General features: G+C 31.8%; 2 protein-coding genes across 2 annotated transcripts in view; one reads left to right on the plus strand and one right to left on the minus strand.

Annotated features, from left to right (window-relative positions):
- LOC113364308 (C-myc promoter-binding protein-like) overlaps positions 1–3749 on the minus strand; it is a 37256-nt gene extending 33507 nt beyond the window's left edge. The window contains exons 1-2 of the mRNA XM_026606796.1: positions 3735–3749; positions 1038–1406 (exon numbers count right to left, since the gene is read on the minus strand). Of these exons, the coding sequence (XP_026462581.1) occupies positions 1038–1406; positions 3735–3749 (384 nt within the window). The remainder of the gene's footprint in view (positions 1–1037; positions 1407–3734) is intronic.
- Positions 3750–5021: 1272 nt separating this feature from the next.
- On the plus strand, positions 5022–22258 carry LOC113364309 (carboxypeptidase B-like; the record flags this gene model as incomplete). Its single annotated transcript, XM_026606797.1, has 6 exons — positions 5022–5100; positions 6203–6409; positions 6579–6675; positions 8130–8441; positions 15762–15988; positions 21898–22258. Coding segments are annotated over exons 1-6 (1281 nt in total), but the record flags the coding sequence as incomplete, so codon positions are not given.
- Positions 22259–23664: the final 1406 nt, after the last annotated feature.

Here is a 23664-nt window from a genome sequence, read left to right on the forward strand (position 1 = left end):
AAATAAGATATAATCTAGAAGGGTATAAAATATATTGATTTTAAATTTATTTATTATTATCGATATCAATAAATAAAACAATCCCTGTCATAATTTCACATTTTAGTAATATTCAATATGTAGTAAATTGGTTAAGAATGTAAGTTCGACTACCATAGCAAAAAAATTAATCTTTTTGTTAAATTAAAGTTATAGAATTTAAGAAATGCATTTCAGAAATAGTATTTATTATTTTGATATCAAGATCTTGATATTATTTCTGAAATAAATAAATTAATTTTTAATTATTCTGGATTTAGTGCACAAAAAATTAGATATGATCTAAAAGCGTATAAAATATATTGATTTTAAATTTATTTAGAAAATCGAGGCAATTCAGGGGACGATTATAATCAAGTATTTTGAAATTTTCAATTATTTTTAACGTATGTGCAATATTAATATTTAAAAAAAAACTAGCATTTAATTTTCAAACAAAACACTCGTATTTCATGTTGGATTTTTTAAACTTTAATTTAATTTAATTTTTCATCATTTACAATATCCAAAATTGCGTCGTAAACTTCTCCTTATCGATATCGTAAGAGCCGTCATATTCAGAGTATCAGTCTGTTGTTTTAAAGTTAAATTTTTAACGCATTTTAGAAGTATTGTTCAAAAATCAGTAAAAAATCAGTGAAAAATCAGTAAAAAATCAGTAAAAAATCAGTAAAAAATGCAAAGAAATTACACATTTCTTGAACAATATTGGAAAAAAAACTTATTTAATTTGATATGTATTATTTCTGTATAGTTAATAGTTATTAAATTTAGAATATGACACCACTAGGTATAAAACAAGCCTTAAGATTTTCGTTCCAAAGTAAATTTTGCTTCCATTTTTCATATTTGTTCCACGCATGTTCTCAACATTCAAAGTTCAACAGATGCGAAACATTTGGCGAATGGCTTGAAACGTCGAGAAAACATAAAATTTGCAATTCGATTTTTTTTATGAAAACATAAACTTCTTCGGTAATTTAATAAATTTCATTTACCTTATCCCTTGACCTCAGAAACGCCGCCAATTGAAACAGCGCCTGCGGATCCGTCGTCCCAACCGTAGGCGCCCTAGTTATGGGTATCAGATAAGCCCTGTATCCTTTCAGAACGCACGCCATGAATCTCAGGAAAGCCTCCTGGATCTCGTGCTCCGTCTGCTGCTCCCTGCGCCGCCTCTGGAAATCTCTGTCCAGGCTGTTGGTGGGTTCGCAATTCGTAGAGACGGTCGAATTGACATGATTCGTCGTCACACTGATGTGTTCTTCGCGCAAACGCTGGTAGAGTTCTTCTAGAGTCGATCGCAGGATTCGGGCTGCACGTTTGGGAAGGAGCTTGGTCGTTAAATGGCGCTGGGAGTCACATATCTGGGAAAGGATAATTGAGTTATTGGTTAAATATAATATTCATATTTATATTTCATTCGAGTATGGACAGCTTGTTTTTGTGTTTTATTTATTATTATTATTATTATTATTATCTTGTTTTTCTAGTATTATTTTATTATTCAGAAACTTTATTTATATTATTTATTAATTTTATTTTTTATTATTATTTGCTTTTATTAACTTCCCGTAGGGTAAGTTATTGTAATGGGCCGAAAATCGAAAATGGAAATTTTTGCATTTCTCGACGTTTTGAAGGTTTCTGAACATTTTACTGGCATACCTCAGAAAACTAATGGATGTGTGTGTGTGTTGTATGTCCGCATTTTTTCGTTCACATTTTCGGGCGCACGGATCAACCGATTTGAATGGTTCAAAAAACATTCGAATCCTATCGATAGGGAAAAGAGCTGATTAGTTTTTGGCAAAGGCAGGTCCAGCCGTTTCGAGGATACGGAGCAAAGAGTGCAGAAAATAGAAATCGACTTTTTGAGGGAACGGAGCATCCGATTTGAATGATCTAAAAAACATTCAATTAGTACTGATTAGGAGAAGGGATGATTAGTTTTTGGCAAAGGCAGGTCCAGCGGTTTCGGAGATACAGAGCTAAATGTGTAAAAAATGACAGTTTTTGAGAGAACTAAGCGTCCGATTTGAATGATTCAAAGAACTTTCTGCTTGTCTTAACAAAATAATTGATTTTGGAAAAAAAATTTTTGTTTCAATTTTTTTTTTTTTATTTTTTGTATATCGAAAATAATTCAGATTTTATTTTTAATTCTGACTATAGTTCTAATATACTTTAAACAAATAATTTCAACTTAGCAATTCAGTTTATATAAGTCTTATAAATATTAGACAATGTTACAATATTTATAATAATCTATTTGAAAACATTCAGTATTCCTCGAACATTTCGTTACGGTACAGGAAGTTCCAGCAATTTGCCTTAAGGCACGATGCCACCCACCCCACTAGTTTTTGTATTATATTTATTATTTTATTTGACGTCGACGTCTTTTAAATTCTTTTTTATCTTATATATAAAAATGGAGCTCTCGATCAAATGATTCGGTAAAACTCGAAAACGGCTAAACCGATTTCACCAGTCTTAGTCTTAAAAAATTCGTGCTAATCAGTAGGTTGTCGGAAAGGTGAGATATTATTTTAAAAACGCGTAGAAACTTTACATTTTTAATTTAAAATTTTTTGTAGAAGCGTAATTTGAATGAAAACAATGAACGGTGGCTAATACGTCAAATGGCAAACGTTTTTGACAGATGATGTTCAATTACGTTCAATAGAATGTTTTACGAGAATATTATCTAATTATGATTAAATTGTAGTAAGTAGTTTTGTTTATAGTTTTATTTATATACAAAAACGTTAGTGAACGGGCCGCAAGTGTTATTAGAGACTAAAAATATCAACTTATATTTTTCTCAAACACGGTGCTCTGAAAGATCTCATTTGTAAAATTATATACTCATTGGTATTTATAAAACATTTTCTAGGTTATATTATTTTTCATTTATGTTATTTAAATTCAAAACCTAAATTTGGTATCGATCAAAACGACATTTAGTCGAATAACATTTTCCCAGTTATAATTTCCTAGAATTTATCGAAGAATAGATAGTAATATATGAAAGGTCCGGGGTTAAAAAGGTCCACCACCGATGTGTCAAAAACCACTAAAGTTAAGCATTGTTTACCAACAATATTTGAAAGTAGAGGGAAAAAGTTGGATCAAATTGGACCTTTGTGCCTCGCCCTGCTCTACATATATACTTTCTATTAAATTTACTTTTTTTCATCGAATGTTACTTGAAACTTTTCAAAGAGCAGGTCAAAGAAAAAATACTTAATTCAGTTTTTATCTCTCATCGCAGAAATTTGAAATTTTTTTATAAGCTCAGTAGTATTGTTTACAATTATACACAAAGTCGAAAGACCAAAAAATATTTGGATTGGATTATACCATATTTTAAAAACTTTACTGTAGAAAGTGTATAAAACTTCTAGTTTGATTGTATTGACAAAATATAGACAAACTAATGGGGTTTATTGTTTTTATGATACCTCTTTGTATATACTATATAGCATTCAAACAAAACATCCTTGTATACTTGAAGTATTAATATTTTTGATTCTTTAGAAATTGTTTAGAATATACCTTACTTAGTAAAACAACGTTTGCCGGGTCAGCTAGTCTTACATAATTCATTCGCGCCCATTGTATTACATAATAATTTGTCTACAAAATACGTCCCTGGAATTAGAGCACTTAAATTCACAATAGTTATTTACATAAATATTGATCATGTCAACGATAAAATTGATGATTTCTTATCGATATAAATATTTATGCAAGTCAAAAAGATAATAATCCAGAATTTCCCAAGCAATTTTCTTATTAAGATAACAAAATCGAGTATTATGATAAAACAATAGATAAATAGTGGGGCGCATGGCATCATGCTTTAAGGCAAATTGCTGGAACTTCTAGTTTCACATTTTTCAAAAAAAAATTACCCTAAAAAAATACGATGTTTGAGCAACTATAAATTTTTGACAAAAACATACTTTCTTTTTGAAAAAAAACAAGACTTTTTGAAGAAAAATTTATTTTGGAATATTTTGGAAATTCTGAACTTTTTTTCGAAGCAATCGTACTGCTTTAACTGCATAGAGACGAAATATCGAAGCGCGTAAGCGCCGCGTCGCCGTCTAACGGATAAACATTGGTACGGAACCCATAGGAATGTAAACAAAATTTATACTTATTGTTAAAATCTCTATAAAATATCTGATAATTTGATGTGCATATGTCTAATGATCATTTTTGACCGCCAGATGGCATTTTTTTTGCTTCTTTTTACTAGATCTCGGAAACCGCTAGACCAGCCTTCATGAAAATTTGTTCAGTTCTTCATCTTGTTAATACAAGTAAAATGTTTTTTGAATTATTCAAATCGGACGCTCCGTTCTTTTAAAAACTGAGTTACCGTTTTTGGCACATTTTGCCCTGTATCTTTGGAACGGCTAGACCTGCCTTCGCCAAAAACTAATCAGCACGTCTCCTTATCAATACGAATCAAATGTTTTTTTAATTATTCAAATCGCTTCATCCGTGTTCCCGAAATCGTCGACAAAAATTTGTATCCGCACACACATACATACACGCACACACTCACACACACACATACATCAATTTTTTCTGAGGTATGCCAAAATGTTCAGAAACCCTTGAAACGTAAACATATATAAGAATTTTCATTTTCGATTTTTTGCGATTACTATAACTTACCCTACGGGAAGTTAAAAAATATAATTTAAAGAATAAAATCTTGAGAATTTTCAACAGCTATTTAGTATGCCTTCAATTTTTTTTACTTGACAAATATTATTCATTTATCAATAACAATAAATATTATTCTCGTTATCAGAAAAATCCTTCACGGATTATCCGATTGAGCAAATCATTTTGCAGAAGATAACTCATAATCTCTGTGAGATAAAATAAATTATGTCGCGAGATAAAAACCAAATGTATTATATTTACGGAAAATATTCGATTTCCAAAATCAGTCGCCAACATGAAACTGAAGTGCTTAGTATTTGTTGTAGCAGCTTTGGCTACATTTGTAGCTGCCGAGCAGAAAAGTTATTCGGGGTAAGTAGTAAAAAAAATAGTAACTAGTGGTGTATGGCATCGTGCCTTAAGGCAAATTGCTGGAACTTCCCGCACCGTAATGAAATTTTAAACGTTGCAAATATATTATTACAAATACTGTAATTTTCATTATTTTTGCTATCTTGTTTGTTATATCTGAGCAAATCAAATGTAAATCCTAAATCAATTTATCTCCAGAATATCAACAATCGTCATTTCATTTCGAATTCAATTTCAAAAAAATACCTAAGTTGCCTAATTTACACAAAATTGAAAAGTGCTCCCGTATAGTCACAGTCTAAACGCATTTGCAAATAATTCTGTGCGACATTTTCACTTATACTGTGTTTAGCTTGGCGGCATTTTCACATTTTTCAATAGTTTTCACAAAATTGGAAAAGTGTTCCAGTGCATAAACAGTCTAAACGCACTTGGGTGAACATTTGTACCAGACTGGCGCTCAGACTGTGCTTAGCCTGGGTAATTTTTTGAATTTTGAATCCAAAATTACAAAAATATTGTATGGAAAATAAAAAAAGATGTAATAATTTTTTATCCTCAAAAGCAATTGTTTTGTAAATACAAGCAGAAAGTTTTTTACATCATTCAAATCGGACGCTTAGTTCATTCAAAAACTGCCATTTTTTGCACATTTAGCTCTGTATCTTCGAAATGGCTGGACCTGTCTTTGCCAAAAACTAATCACCTCTTCTCCCAATCATTACAAATCGAATGTTCTTTGGATCATTCAAATCCGATACTCCGTTCTCTCAAAAACTCGGTTTGTATTTTCTGTACTCTTTGCTCCGTATCTCCGTAACGGTTGGACCTGCCTTTGCCAAAAACTAATCAGCACATCTTCCTATCAATAGGGATCTAATGTTTTATAAACCATTCAAATCGGTTGATCCGTGCGCCCAAAAACGTGGACATACAAAACACACCCACACACATCCATTTAGTTTCTGAGGTATGCCAGTAAAATGTTCAGAAACCTTCACAAAGTCGAGAAATGCAAAATATTTCAATTTCGATTTTTGGACGATTGCAATAACTTACCCTACGGGAAGTTAATAAAAATAAATAAATTTCTTTTATCCAGGTACAAAGTTTACGAATTGTTCCCCGAAAACGATGACCAAATCCAGATACTATCAAGCTTACGCAATCGTCTAGATTTCTGGAAATTCAGTGGAACCACCCACCATTCATCAGTCGTCATGGTTCAACCTGACCAAGAGCAAGAAATTTTGAAAATCTGGTCAAAATATGGAATCCGGCATGAAATAATGATTGACGACTTGGAGAGGTGAGATATAGTAAAAACTTTAAAGTTGACTTCGCTTTAATCATCTTGTATAATAAAATACCCATAGTTGCTTCTATCACAATTGTTTGGAATTTGAAGGACAAAAATTTGTTAGTAGATTCCAATAAAAAAGATGTTTTTACAGATACCTCTAATTTTATGTTTTTAGATCATTTGAAAAAGAACGTCAACAGCAGACCAATGCATTCAAGAAGGACACCAGGGAAGGAAGGATATCATTCGATTACTATCACAGACACGATGCTGTAAGACTAATCACAACAAAATCTATAATATAAAAATAAATCGCAAAATAATGTGTTGGTAAGCGCATAAATCAACAACGCCTAGACCAATTTTGCCAATTCTTTTTCTAAAATATTCGTTGAAGTCCAAGAATGGTTCTTACGGCGAGAAAAAATCGAATAATTTCCGGAAAAATTCTAAAAACAGCCTTTTTCTTTTTCACATACAAACGTTTTCTAACTAAAACGTAGAATCAATTTGAGCGTTAAAATTCTTCTGTATTTGTGTATGAAAGGATAATCATCCTAAACGATTATTCTGAAGTTTGTTATGGCATTTTTTTAGGATTGTTTGAATTATAGAAATATAGATATAAATGGAAAAAATGATAAAAAAACGCTTATTATTCATTAACATTAAAATAATTTGAGGCATTGTTTGGCATTGAAAAGACTGCCATTTACCATTACTTTTAAAAAAGTATATTTCAAGTTCTGATAAAATCAGAATTATAATTCAATTAATGCGGCGGGTGGTCACAGAGTGCAAATTGTTTTCACTTCTGAACTTAAAATTAAGATTAGCCTATTTCCAAAATATCACTCAAGCGCACTAAAAAAAATTCACAGGGCACATGCTTTTTCCTCTCAATTTTCTGCAATAATTTTGTTGATCGTAGGTTGAATAGAGCACATGTGAACAGTATTTGACGAATTAATTCACTTCAAATATAAACTTAAGTAATTATGTATATTGAATTATTGGTGAGAAAAATGAAATTTAGATATTAAAATTACTAAAAGCCAGGGTACGAAATTATAAAAATTATAGGCAACATTATTGAAGCAATTAGTTTGGGTAGAAAAATCCAAGGTGATAATGTACCTTTACCGTGAATGCTATTTTTTAATTCTTTCTGAATTTGTTATACCTTTTAAAAAACTTCAAATTCCAATACGTATTATCTTATGCTATATATCACAAAGGCAGACGATGATTTTTCGTGTGATAAATTTAGAAAATCAATGTTTTAGTCGTGAATAAACAAAAAATTATTCATTTGTACATCCACATCTACAGGTATGACTAAATAATTGTATAACCCTTGGCATTAAAATAGATTAATCTATTGAGAATAAATTTGTTCTATAAGTTGCAGTGTCTAATTTTTTATATACAATTTTATTGAACATATTTTAATATTTGTTAAAGGGATAATTAAAGTGTTAACTGTGGGAATTGAGAATGATCATTTTATTTGAAGCAGTTCTACATTTAACATCACTCATATATTGGTGTAAATAGTATTTCGAAAATCAATAATTATTATTTTTAACTGAACGGTAAATATTAGTATTGGATATTGAAAAAACGTAGATGTGGGTACAGGACAAAGTCTGTTGGGTCATCTAGTAGATTATAAAGATCACCTCTAATTTCACTTAAACTCATTTAATTTTCAATTATTTCCTAGATTAATAAATATCTCGACGATCTGGCACAGAAGTACCCGCAATTGGTTCAAGTAGAACAAGTAGGCAGAAGTTATGAAAATCGTGTCATGAAGATGATAAAGATATCAAATGGCGTCGGAAATGGCACAAAACCCTTAGTTTTTATTGACGCCTGTATACATGCCAGGGAATGGTCAACTCCTGCATTCGCCTTGTATATAATTGACCAATTAGTTGAAAATTATGAGCAAAATAAGGATATGCTGGAGCATGCTGATTGGTACATTGTACCTGTCGTCAATCCTGATGGTTATGAATACTCGCACACGAACGTAAGTAATAATAATAATAATAATAAAATCTGTTGAAACTTTTAAACATTCTATTTTGAAGACTGGATAGATTTTTATTATTCATATATCAAAAAGTTACACAACCTGCTAATTAGGATTTGTCGGTTTTCATAAACCGGTTTTCTGGCAAAAATTATGGAATTCGAAAACCGGTTTTTAGTGAAAAAAGTCGGGTTTCACTGTATAAATGGGGAAAATGACAAATATAGGCAAATGTAAATGACAGATGAAAGCGTTTTGATTCTTAGAATCATATCGGTTCATTAGCATTTGATATCTTATCAGTCTGCAATGGTTCACAGAAGGGTTTTGTATATATTAATTGAGATTTTTATACCAGTGTTTATATTAATTTAAGTCAGTGTGACTCATTATTCTTGAAGAAGTAACTTCCTCTCAAACTTAAAAAAAAAGAGTTTTAAACCCTAGAAGCAACAAATTAAAGAACAAAAAACTTGGATTATCATATCAGGCTTTTAAAAAAAATAAGCATAATTCGGTCGCAAGTATGAGAGTATTTTCTATTTCAGGAAATTTTGTGAGTAAACAAAGGACACGTCTAAGTAGCAATTCGATAGATGTTCTCAGTTCTTTTAAATCATATTTTATTAAACAAACAAACAATTAGAACGTTTAAAATTAATTAATTAAAATTGCTCGGAACAGACAATACCCGAGTTTAGCTTAATTATTTTTAAGACTAAAATTGATATTAACAAGTATGTATCAACATGTATCTATATATATATATATATATATATATATATATATATATATTATATTTAATTTAATGAATGTTTTTATTTAAAAATGTATTATTTTTATTTACTTGAAAACTTTCCTTTCACTATCATAAAAATACTTTCATTCTTATATGTGAAAATGATGCATGAATAACGAATAATTATTTCCAAAGTTATTTAATATTCAATTCACTCAAATACTGCGCTAAATCACACTAAATTTGCGGATAAATTACATAATATTCGAGCAAAAATTTATTTTCTATATAAAATTCGAAAACCGGCTAAAACTGGTTTTTTAGTAAAATTAAAATTCGAAAACCGGTTTTCTTAAATGTCGGCTAATAGACACAGCTATGTAAATATCAGTATTTCTTTCCATTTCTCAAATTTGTCCCAAAAAAAAAAGAAACTAGTTGAAAGAGACATTTTGCCTTAAGGTAAATTGCCCTAAGGCAAGTTGCATAAACTTCCAGAAATGTGTAATAATTGACTTAATCAACAGAAATTGAAATTTCCATTTCTCAAATTTGTCCCAAAAAAAAAAGAAACTAGTTGAAAGAGACATTTTGCCTTAAGGTAAATTGCCCTAAGGCAAGTTGCATAAACTTCCAGAAATGTGTAATAATTGACTTAATCAACAGAAATTGAAATTTGGATTTGTAGATAAAATTAGTTCAACTGCACGATTACGTAAGCATGTACGCAATCCCTGATATTATTTAACGATTTATATTAATGGTAACATTTTTTACACAAATAAATAAGTTTTGTAGACTTAATTATCCGATTGCAAAAAATAGCCTTCAAATTTGTGATTTTTAAATTTAAACTCATCGCAAAAGCGTTTTTTGACACAAATTTTGACTATCTCTCTAAAATTCTAATTTTGACAAATGTCGAGAAGATCATCATTTGCAAACTTTGACGAATTTTTAAAGCTAAACGACTTGTCGTAGGGCCGTAATATTTTAGTATAATCTAGAAGACTATGGTATCTACCGTCAAATAAAAATCATAAAAATCGTCGAAAAAACAGTTAATTACAAGAAAACGGCTCGGTCGACCTTTACCTGAAACTAATCAGCACGATTCCCTACCTATATCTTTCAAACAGTTTTTGAATTTTCAAAATCGATTCAGAATTGCGGGCTAAAAGGTAGAAAAATTTTTTTCACTTTTCTGCGATTTACAAAGAAACGGCTTGGCTGATCGTCGCGCAAATTTAATAAACTCTAGTCATCGATACATCGAATATAATAATCAATATAATAATAGTCAGAGATACATCGAATGGCTTTTAAATTTTTGAAATCGGTCCAGCCGTATTTGAGCAAACGTCGATTTACGGCAAAAAATCTGTTCACATATACACACACATACACATACATTTTCTAATTTTTGGTCTCATTCGATTCAGAATGGCTTGAACCGTCGAAAAAACATAAAATTATCAAATCGGATTTTTCGTAAAAACATAAATTTCTCCTTGAAGTTAAAAACTACTCAATCAAAATTCTAATGTAATTTATTTTAAATAAGTTTCCATATCAAACTAATCAAACTGCGCCGCCAGGCATGTAGAAGAAAACGAAGAAGTGATCGTCAAGACATCTTCCGTTTGTGTTCCAGCTTGAAGAACCGACGGCTCCTCATCCGGCTTAAATTTGATACCAAATTTATAAATAATCCTATGTTTATAATCCTCAAAAGGTCTCAACCATATCGCCGGAAAATTCTTCTGGTTCGGAGCATTCGGATAACTCTGAGACTGCATCACAAAAGCACCATGTTTCACATACTTTGCACCGTGTTTTCCTCTCAACTCCTTGGTCGTAGAAAATGTTGTAACCCGGGCATCTTGCCCCGGGATGCCGGCTTTACCAGAAATGCTTTTCATACGATCTGTGCTTGCAAGATCTTCATCGCCCCAATCATCAGTCCATTGTTTACGGGCATCGACGACTTCATCTTGTATATCAGTACTTTTTTTGCCGCCAGCAGTTTTATCACCAGTCCTGTCGCGTTTGGAAATCGAACCTTCAGCTTCATCAAACCCTTCATCACCTTCAGCACCTTCAACTCGTCTTTTACCATCTCGCGTAAATTCACCTCTTTGGCCTGCACTTGTGCACCTGAGGCAAAAGTCCCATCTTTGGCGCCTCCGGGGAAAGTACCGTCTTCCAGGAATTCTGTGGTCTCTTGTAATTTTTGCCCTGCGTCTTTTGGTAATGCACAAGGGCATTGTTGGGTGCAAGGTACACCTCGTGGAAGTGGCTGTAAGGGTTCGCCTGTTATATTGTCAAACCTGTTGCACCACGTTTTTGTTCTATGGGTCTACCATGATCAGCATGTCTTGTTAATCACCATGCAAATCATGATCAGCACCCATTGATAATACAGTTTTTTCCTCAGCATTTGCTTGTTGTTGTTTACCTCCGGCTTTAACACTTTGGCCTTTGGTACCTTCGGTAACTACATTTTGTTCTCCATTTGCCGAAGGCACCAAGGGCGATTCTAAGTCTTTCTGTGTCTCCGACTTTAATTCCTCGCTTTCATCAATAATTTCACCAAACTGTTTTGCATACGAGGCTCTCTCAGTTTGCGATGCTTTTATTTTCTTAGCCAATTTCGAGCCAGTTTCTGCAAAATCTGCATCAAGCTTATCATCTTCCAGACCACCCGATGCAGATTTTGGTAACAAATTTGCTGTATGGAACCTCAAACAAGGTTGGTCTGTATAAATCTCCATTATCCGTCCGGTGTCTGGATGATACACCTTGGCAGCACTCAAAATCCTATCATCGCTACAATCTTTAAGACACATATTATGATTATACCCATCGTTTATTTTCTTCATCATGATGCCAAGTGTGCGTGGTACTCTAAAATCCAAAACAGTTCCGCCGACATGATGTACTTCACCAGTTGGTATAAATTTTTTGTTCAAAGGAGTATAGCATTCAGCGTTAATTGTAATAATATGCTTATAGTTCATGCCTGGACCTGCACCATGACCAGCTAGATTAAAAAATAATTCGTTGGATAAATTTAAGGGACAAACTGCATCTGTACTTGCTGACATATCGACTATCAAACAATTGGCTGCTGTCACTTCGTACGATATATTCACTATTAAATTACCAGGATAGCCTTCGGAATTAGCACGAGACACCAGAGACATTGTCACTTTGGCACCATCATTGTGATGCTCCCACAAATTTTTATCAAACCCGTACCAACCGCCGTTGAAATGATGCGGTGGTTGGTTGGCCGACAAGGGAAAAACCTGCTGTTTATGCCAATATCTACTGCATTTCACAAAATCGCAACCCGTCCTAAAGTGGCTCCGAAATACTTGTTCTGGTCATCTAGGTACGAATAAATATCATCGAAACCCATAATAACGTCCTGGACGTGCCCTTTGCAATTTGGAACCTTGATGGAGGTGATGGTTGAGCCGTAATTAATTAATTGCACCGACATCCGATTTCTGGTACACCAGGTGTAACGCATAACTGGTATCGGATGTTGGTCTGCGTACATTGTTGGTAGGAAATCAAAATAGTCCAGGGTGAGATGAACATTTTTGTTGCCTGTTGGTAAACTCCATTTTGGCGGAGGTTCCACGTCGGATAGAGACTCACTCATTTTGATTTTATCAATTTTATAGCATTTTTTTATGATTTTTTATAGAAATTTTACGATTTTTTTTTACATCTGTGTTATACTTATGTGCGTAGAGCCAACTTGACTAAACTTTTGAATTTGGATAAATTTGACGCCATTTTTTGCAAAATATTGGCAAATTAGATATTTGTCAATTTTATTATAAAACAAAATATTAATTCTATACTTCAAAGAAAACGATCAACTTATAATTTGAGTTTGGGTTCCATCCTTTTAATAAGATACGAAACTGACCGTACTAACATCTATCATTGCATTAAATAAACTCAAAAATCAAATAATAACTAGTGGTGTATAACATCGTGCCTTAAGGCAAATTGCTGGCACTTCCCGTACCGTAATGAAATATTCGAGAAATTTTAAACGTTTTCAAATATATTATTATAAATACTGTAACTTTCATTATTCTTATATTACAAACAAAATGTAAGAGCTTATAAATTAGAAGACAACGTTAATAAATGTTTACATGAAAATTACATATTACAACATTAAATAAATAAAACTTAATCAAGCGGTGTTAAAATTGCAGGACCTTATCTCATATTTCTAAGAATTATTTAAAGTAAATTGCAAAGTTGATATTACATACATCAAGTATATAAGTAAGTTATAGAACTTTAGCTAGAGAGAATTAAAATTAAAATATTCAAAAAGAAATATTTTTTGGAAATTAAAAAAAAACTAGTGATGTATGGCATCGTGCCTTAAGGCAAATTGCTAGAACTTCCCGTACCATAATAAAATATTCGAGAAATTTTAAACGTTTTCAAATATATTATTATAAATACTGTAACTTTCATTATTTTTGCTATCATGTTATATCTGAGTGAGCAAATCAAATGTAAATCATAGATCAATTTATCTCCAGAACATAAACAATCGTCATTTCATTTCGAATTCACTTTCAAAAAATAAAATAGTTGCCTAATTTACAAAAAATTGAAAAGGTTCTCCCGTATAGTCACAGTCTAAACGCATTTGCAAATAATTCTGTGCGACATTTTCACTTATACTGTGCTTAGCTTGGCGGCATTTTCACATTTTGCTTAGCCTGGGTAATTTTTTGAATTTTTAATCCAAAATTACAAAAATATTTCATGGAAAATAAAAAAAATTGTAAATTGTAGTTGTAATAATTTTTATACTCAAAAGCAATTGTTTTGTCAATACAAGCAGAAAGTTTTCTAGATCATTCAAATCGGACGCTTAGTACACTCAAAAACTGCCATTTTTACACATTTAGCTCTGTATCTCCAAAACTGCTGACCAGCCTTAGCCACAAACTAATCACCACCTCTCCATCATTACAAATTGAATATTTGTTTAATTATTTAAATCCGATGCTCAGTTCTCTCAAAAACTCGATTTGTATTTTCTGCACTCTTTGCTCCGTATCTCCGTAACGGTTGGACCTGCCTTTGCCAAAAACTAATCGGCACATCTGCCTATCAGTAGGAATCGAATGTTTTTGAGAATCATTCAAATCGGATGATCCGTGCGCCCGAAAACGTGGACAAAATGTTGTATCCATACATACACAGTCATTGTTTCTAAGATATGCCAAAATGTTAAGAAACCTACAGGAAGTTAATTAAAAATTGTCTTCAAATAACAATCTTCCAAAGGGATTACACTTACTGAAGGTCTCCTAAACTACTGCCCACCATCAAGGGCAAAACTATCTTAATCAAATTAAATACATTCTACAAACGTTCTGTGCAACTATATACGAGGTGTGTTCAAAAAGTACCCGGAATTACTAATAATTAAATTTCGCGGGTCTGGAGTGTCTGATTGTCAAAATTTTTTTTTTATTGTGTTGGTATACATGCCCCTAAAGTATGATGAAATTTTCAGCTATATTCACTGTTTACTTTGTCTGTGGTAGTCGCTAAGGTTCGACGTGTTTTTCTGAGCTCGGCGATTTTTACAATGGAAGAATTGAAAAGTCAAAGAATTTGTATTAAATTTTGCGTAAAAAATGAAATAAAGTGTTGCAAAGTGCAAAAATTCACCAGATATGGCTCCGTGTGACTTTTTCCTATTCCCAAAGTTGAAGAGACCCATGAAAGGACGGCGGTTTTCCTCGATTGAAGAAAATCGCCGAGAGTGCTCAAGGACATATCAAAAAGTGAATATCAAGGGTGCTTCGAAAATTGGAAAAAACGCTGGCATAAGTGTATTATATCTGGGGAGGACTACTTTGAAGGGGACCACATTAATGTAGATGAATAAATAAATATTTTTTGGAAAAAACGAAAATTACGAAAACTTTTTGAACAGACCTCGTACACATATATGCACATTCACATATAAGTACATAAATACATACACATACATACACGTAGACTTTATAAAAAAAATGATGATAATTAAGTAACATAAAATAATACTTATGGTCAACAAAAAATAACTATCGAATAAATAGAAAAAACACTAGCCCAAAAAAAAAAGTTCGCCGCCAATTTCTTTAGTTAATTCAAAACTAGTATTATGGTACAATTCTGCAATGGTCATAAAATAGCGTTGTTATGGCCTCGCTCTCTTATGCTTGTTTCTTGTTAGTAAATATGTAAAAATTGGCTATCTATTTGTTGTGCGATTAGGCCTATTTTACATATAAACAAGTAAGGATGAATGTTATGCAAACAAAATTCTAGATGGTGCAGTTATTATAACATTTTTCCTTGCTGTATCTATATGTGAAATACGCGTGATCGCACAGCAAATAGATAGACATTTTCATAATTTTCAATACCAAGAACAAGCATATGATTTTACGCTATTTTATGAGCTCTGTTACGACAGAATTGCCCCATTAGTTTCATTTCCCGCATTTTTTTAACAAATTTGTCTCCATTAGGTTCGTCTTTGGAGAAAAACCCGAAGCCTAACCAGCGACCCCAAATGCGTCGGCGTCGACGGCAACCGCAACTACGACTACAACTGGATGGCAACCGGCGGCAACTCTAGGCCCTGTGATGAGACCTACAGTGGCCCAAGTGCCACTTCAGAACCCGAAGTCCGTGTTGTGAGTGACCTTCTCAAAAAATACGGCCCAAGAACCGAACTCTACATCTCATTGCACACGTAAGGATAAATGACACTGATATCTCATATATAAAAATGGAGCTCTCGATAAAATCATCCGCTAAAACTCGAAAACGGCTAAACCGATTTGGCCATTATTAGTCTTAGAAAAATTCGTGCCAATCAGTAGGTTGTCGGAAAGGTGAGATATTATTTCAAAATCACGTAGAAACTTTACATTTTTAATTTGAACATTTTTCTAGAAGCGTAATTTGAATAAAACAATGGACGGTGGCTAATACGTCAAATGTCAAACGTATTTGACAGATGATGTTCAATTACGTTAGGATGTTTACGTGAAATTAGGATGTTTTACGTGAATACAGTTATGAAATTCTAGTATGTTATTTCGTAATATGTGTACTAAATTATAAAAATATAAAATCATACATGTTTCTTACAAAAACAGCTATAAATTTGCAATTCACTAAAATCATGTAATAGGGCCGCAAGTGTTACTACAAACTCAACAATATCAACTTTTTTGAAATGTTAATATGAAAATGCAATTTTTGCAGATCATATTTTTCTCAAACAAGGTGCTCTGAAATATCCCATTTGTATAATTATATACTCATTGGTATTTATAAAACATTTTCAAGGTTATATTATTTTTTATGACACATTTCAAACGAACAATTATATCTGACTACGTTCAGTAAAATTGCCAGCTATTTCATCATTGGAAAAATGTGCTTTTTTGATGTTTTTCAAAAATTCGTTATCTAGATATTTTTACCCTATAGACGGGGTAACTTGGAACGGCCAGGTGGCAAACAGGTTTAATATCTTATTTTAATTTTAAAGGTATTTCACAAAATAGTTACACTTTTAACTAATGTTCAAAAACTACCAACGGAAGAAAATTTTTATTATTGGTAACTTTTATTATGGATTTTCAAAGATTATCGTTTATCTCCCGATAGCAAAGTCTTGAGAATCAAGGTTATAGCTGGTTATACATCTTTTTCCCTCTACTTTCAAATATTGTTGTTAAACAATGCTTAACTGTACTGGTTTTTGACACATCGGCGGTGGACATTTTTAACCCCGGACCTTCATATATTACTATCTATTCTTCGATAAATTCTGGGGAAATTATAACTGGGAAAATGTTATTGGACAAAATGTCAATTTGATAGTACCAAAGTTAAGTTCTGAATTTAAATAACATAAATAAAAAATAATATAACCTAGAAAATGTTTTATAAATACCAATGAGTATATAATTATACAAATGAGGTATTTCAGAGCACTGAGAATTGACATTTTAAAAATGTTGATATTGTTGAGTTTGTACTTGCGGCCCTATTACATGATTTTACTGAATTGCAAATTTATAGCTGTTTTTGTAAGAAACATGTATGATTTTATATTTTTATAATTTAGTAAACATATTAAAAAATAACATAATAAAATTTTGTAACTCTAGTATAACGTTTTATATTTTTAAGTATTTTTCAAAATACTCATCAAACCGTGGACTATTGCAAGAGTGCATTTGTTTACAAAATTGCACATTTTTAACTTTTTTTCGTTAGAAACATATGTGATTTTATATTTTTATAATTGAGTACATATATTAGGTAATAACATACTGAAATTTTATAGCTCTAGTATAATATTGTATATTTTAAAAAAAAAAATTAAAAGTACTCATATCATATCCAACTGTCGATTCACAACTAATAAAAATAGAATATGTAATTTTTTAGTTTCTTCTGTTAGAAACATGTATGATTTTATATTTTTATAATTCAGTACACACATTAAGAAATAACATACTAGAATTTCATAACTGTTTCACGTAAAACATCCTATTAAACGTAATTGAACATCATTTGTCCAAAACATTTGACATTTGACGTATTAGCCACCGTCCATTGTTTTATTCAAATTTCGGTTCTACAAAAATATTCAAATTAAAATGTAAAGCGACTTTGAAATAATATCTCACCTTTCCGACCACCTACTGATTAGCACGAATTTTTCATGACTAAGACTGGCCAAATCGATTTAGCCGTTTTCGAGTTTTAGCGGATCATTTTATCGAGAGCTCCATTTTTATATATAAGATTTGTATAATTTGAAGAGACGTTAGTAATGAATTTACTAATTAATGATTAAATGTAACCAATTTTTAATAACTTCTTGAGTAGATTAGAGTTTTATTTGGAATACTTAACGATGAGAATGGGAACATTTGTAGCTCTTCTGGAAGTGTGTGAAATCAAAGAATTTATTTAGATACAAAAATTTATTTAGCGCTTTATTATAATATTTTAGTTGTTACTTGTTCAACAGTTCAGGACTAACTGATTTTTTATTTTATATTTTTAAAATATTTCCAATATTTCTAGTTTTATGATAGCTCGCCGAGGGTACATGAGCTATCATAAACTTTTATTAAGGGTTGTCTTGCATATGTACAAAATATTCGCAACATTTACCGTTACTTGGGATTATACATCGTTCAAATGAATTTACTTGTGACTAATATTTATAATTATAAAGAACACAATTCTCAACAAATTATTATTAACTTCCCGTAGGGCAAGTTATAGTAATCGCAAAAAAATCGAAAATGAAAATTTTTGCATTTCTCGACGTTTCAAAGGTTTCTGAATATTTTGGCATACCTTAGAAAAAATGGATGTATGTGTGTGTGTGTGTGTGTGTGTGTGCGTGTGTGTATGTATGTGCGGATACAAATTTTCGTCGACGATTTCGGGAACACCAATCAACTGATTTGAATTTTTCAAAAAACATTCGATTCGTATTGATAAGGAGACGTGCTGATTAGTTTTTGGCGAAGGCAGGTCTAGCCGTTTCGAAGATACGGGGCAAAAAGTGCCGAAAACGGTAACTTAGTTTTTAAGAGAACGGAGCGTCCGATTTTAATAATTCAAAAAACATTTTACTTGTATTGACAAGATGAAGAATTGATCAAATTTTCATGAAGGCAGGTCTAGCGGTTTCGGAGATCTAATGATAAAAGTAAAAAAAAATGCCATTTGGCGGTCAAAAATGATCATTAGACATATGCACATAAAATTATCAGATATTTTATAAAGATTTTAACAATAAGTATAATTTTTTTTACATTTTTATGGGTTCCGTACCAATGCTTATCCGTTAGATCAGGGCTTCTTAAAGTGGGGGTCGCGACCCCCAGGGGGGTCGCGGGACTACTGGAGAGGGGTTGCCAAGATCTGATACTTTTCAATCATTATAAACAAAATTTTAAAATTAGTATTATTAGGCGATTATTTTCACGATAATTTATGGCTTCTCAAGCTATGCTATTTGGCCGATATTTTTGATAAAATCAATGATATGAATTTATCAATGCAGGGAGTCTGCGTTAATATGTTTATGTTAAAAAACAAACTTGAGGCCTTTGTTAAAATAATTCTTATATGGAAAAACAGAGTGGAAGGTGGATCGCTCGAAATGTTTCCATTTACTAACGAGTACATAAATAATAACAATATTTCAAAAAAAGATACTCCTATAACAAAAATTATAGTTAATCATTTCCCAATGATATCGATACATAACAATGGATTTGCAATCCATTTTCAATTGAAATGGAAGAAATTAATTTTTTAAACTTAAAAACACAAGAAAAATTTGCCGAATTAACAAGTGATACTACCAGTACAGACTCAGATTTTTTCAAGTGCCTATGCATGAATTTTATATAGAAATCAAATCAGAATATCTCCTACTATCGGAAATGGCAATAAACAAATTATTACCATTTTGTGCAACATATTTATGTGAATCAGCCTTTTCCACATTAACTTACATAAAATCAAAATACCGTTCAACTTTAATAAACGTTGAAAATTTATTACGATCTGCACTAACTCAAATTAAGCCTAGATTTAATTATTTGTGTAAAAATACACAATCACATCCGTCACTTTAATATATTGTTTCATGTTAATAATATGTTTTCATTAAAAAAATGTTACAAAAGTTTCTTTTTGCTATTGATTATATAGATGTAGTTTTATGTTTTCTTATAAAGAACTTGTTCCAAAAGTTTATTTTTTCTGTTGAATATATATATATATATATATATATATTATATATATATAATATATAGTTTTATGTCATCGTTTCCAATTATATATATATATATGTGACATGAATAGGTACAAATTCTTTAATCCTTATTTTATTTACGTCGTAAAATAGTGCGATATTACATTTACATCTACGGATAATATATATTTTATTACATGGAGTAGGGGGTCGTTTAAAATTTCCTAAGCTTGAAGGGGGTCGCTATATAAAAAAGTTTAAGAAGCCCTGCGTTAGATGACGGCGCGGCAGTTGCGCGCTTTGACATTTTGTCTCTATGCAGATAAAGCAGTACGATTGCTTTGAAAAACAGTTCAGAATTTCCAAAGTATGTCAAAATGAAAAAAACATTTTTTTTTTCAAAAAAATTTTGTTTTCAAAAAAATTTTTTTTTTCAAAAAAAGTAATTTTTTGTCAAATTTATATTTTCTCAAAAATCTAATTTTTTCGAAGTAAATTTTTTTCAAAAATGTTAATCGTTTTTAAAAAAAATAATAATTTTTGGTACGGGAAGTTCCAGCAATTTGCCTTAAGGCACGATGCCTTAAGGGGTTAGGGGTACTTGCAGGCACGAAAAAATGAGTGTTTTCAGTATTTTTTTTTTGTTATTAAACGATGTTTTTTTACAAAAATATTAATACAGCATTATTATACAATGTTTTGACTTGATGTAACAAAAATTTCAGAAAAAAAAAATTAATATTCCCAAAGTTATAGCTGTTTTTGTTGACCCTGTTTCGAAAAACGGTCCTGGCGGTGACCATCATAACTCCTTGGAGATTCATCTAAAATCAATCAAATTGAAAAAATAGTTTTATGAATAGTTAATCCCGGGCCGGATCGAAGGTTTTCTTGTTTTTGCAAAAATTAACAAAATGGCAGCATCAGAAAGAAAAAATCTAGATTTTTGGGTAAAAAATCAACAGTTAATTGGTCTTAAAAAATTCAAATTTTTGAAAAAATAAAAATCCTTCGATCAGGCACGAGTTTTTTATGTATTCCAAAAACTGTACAAATTTCATTAAAATCTACTAAGCGGTTTTTGAGTTACAGTGGTCACCGATTCAAAAAACATAGTTTTGAGAAAAACGCGTTTAAAGTTTCACATTGGATTTACGTACAGAAATTCGAAATATTGAATTACTTGAACCGAGTCATCTATTTCTGGGCCATATAATAGTTCATCGGTCATTGTGCAAGTTTCCAAAATTTCCATTTGCTGTTGCCTACGAAGCATTCTGGCCTCCAGAGTGTTTTCGTTGGCGCGCTGATCTGCCACTTTCACACGTGCAGCATCCAATTTTTCAGCATACCAAAGGGAATTATACCCACAATTAGGTCGTAGGGTATCCATAATCAATAATAATGATTATGTATATGCATTCAGCAATTTGTACGATAGTAGAACTAGTATTCACGGTTTTTAGGCATATTTTTTACACTAGTTGGTTGAAGCTTTTAATTTTTTCTGATTATGGATTCAATCTTGAACTTCACATCTTGATAGTAAATTATCATTGCTGAGATTGTCGTAAATCGGTTTAAACGCTTTTAAAACATCAGGAGGTGAGAGAGATTAATCTTGAGTATCAGTATCGAGCTCTCCAATTGCGTCAACACGCTGGTAAGAGTCCAATAATTCAAAAAGTAATCATCGGATCAACTTGAAATTTTCAGAGAACATTTTCAAGATATTACACTTAATAAAAATGCAAAAAAATTAAAATCGATTTTTCAAAAATTCCAAGTACCCCTAACCCCTTAATTGCCTTAAGACAGAATTCCACTTACAGCTAGTAATTATTATTTTTTTCTAGTTACGGTAACTGGTTGTTAACCCCCTGGGGACACACCAAAGACCTGCCTCCAAAGTACGACGAGATGCTCAAATTAGGACATGCCGTCTCCGACGCGATTACAGCTTCCACCGGCTCTAAATACACCGTAGGAAGCACTGCCCATCTTTTGTACTATGCCGCCGGCGTGAGCAACGACTACGGTTGGGGCGTCGCAAAAATACCGATGTCTTTGACTTGGGAGCTCCCCGGGGGCGGCCAGCACGGATTCGACTACCCCCCGGAATTGATCAAGCCGATGGTTAAGGAAACTTTCGTCGGACTGAGAGTTTTTAGCGATTATGTTGCAAAAGTTGCACAGGAAAAGAAAACAAATAAAGGAAATGATAATGAATAATTATAATTATTACTATTTACTTTATTAATAATTATAATTTGTACACTTTAGAATGTAATTATTAGGTTGTCAAATATCTCCCTTCCGCTTTTTTGCTCTTGGTTTATAATACAAAAAGGCGGAAGGGAGATATTTGACAACCTATTATATTGTTAAATAAATAAATAAATAAATAAATATGCCTTAGATGTCAATCCCATCTATTGGCATGAGCTTTTATCAAAAAACTCACAGCAATGTGCAGAAATAAATCGTATAAATATATTTTTATAATAGATTACTGTGGTTTTATTTTAATTAACTTTCCGTAGGGTAGTTATAGTAATGGGCTGGAAAATCGAAACGGAAAACTTTTGCATTTCTCGACGTTTTGAAGGTTTCTGAACATTTTACTGGCATACCTCAAAAAAAATGGATGCGTGTGTGTATGTGTGTGTGTTTTGTATGTCCGCATTTTTTCGTTCACGTTTTCGGGCGCACGGATCAATGGATTTGAATAGGGATATAATTTGATAGGGAGATGTGCTGATTAGTTTTTGGCAAAGGCAGGTCCAGCCGTTACGGAGATACGGAGCAAAGAGTGCAGAAAATACAAATCGAGTTTTTGAGAGAACGGAGTATCCGATTTGAATGATCTAAATAACATTCAATTTGTGATGATTGGGACAAGAGGTTATTAGTTTTTGGCAAAGACAGGTCCCGCCATTTCGGAGATACGGAGCTAAATGTGCAAAAAATGGCAGTTTTTGAGTGAACTAAGCGTCCGATTTGAATGATCTAAAAAACTTTCTGCTTGTATTGACAAAACATTTTCTTTTGAGGATAGAAAAATATTACATCATTTTTTATTTTCCATAAAATATTTTTGTAATTTTGGATTAAAAAAATAAAAAAATCACCCAGGCTAAGCACAGTCTAAGCGCCAGTCTGGTACAAATGTTTATCCAAGTGCGTTTAGACTATTTATGTCTGGAGCACTTTTCCAATTTTGTGAAAAAACTATTGAAAATTGTGAAAATGCCGCCAAGCTAAGCACAGTATAAGTGAAAATGTCGCACAGAATTATTTGCAAATGCGTTTAGACTGTGACTATACGGGAGCACTTTTTCAATTTTGTGCATTTTTTTTTTTTTTAATTGAATTCGAAATGAAATGACGATTGTTAATGTTCTGGAGATAAATTGATTTATGATTTACATTTGATTTGCTGAGATATAACAAGATATCAAAAATAATGAAAGTTACACTATTTGCAATAATATAATTGAAAACGTTTAAAATTTCTCGAATATTTTATTACGGTACGGGAAGTTCCAGCAGTTTGCCTTAAGACACGATGCCATACACCACTAGCTTTTTATCTAATTTTGTTAAAAAACATTAGTCTAATA

Source organism: Ctenocephalides felis, unplaced genomic scaffold, assembly GCF_003426905.1.
Source record: "Ctenocephalides felis isolate EL2017-DRISC unplaced genomic scaffold, ASM342690v1 CF-g0.4_SCAFFOLD_00845, whole genome shotgun sequence".
NCBI classification, from domain to species: domain Eukaryota; kingdom Metazoa; phylum Arthropoda; class Insecta; order Siphonaptera; family Pulicidae; genus Ctenocephalides; species Ctenocephalides felis.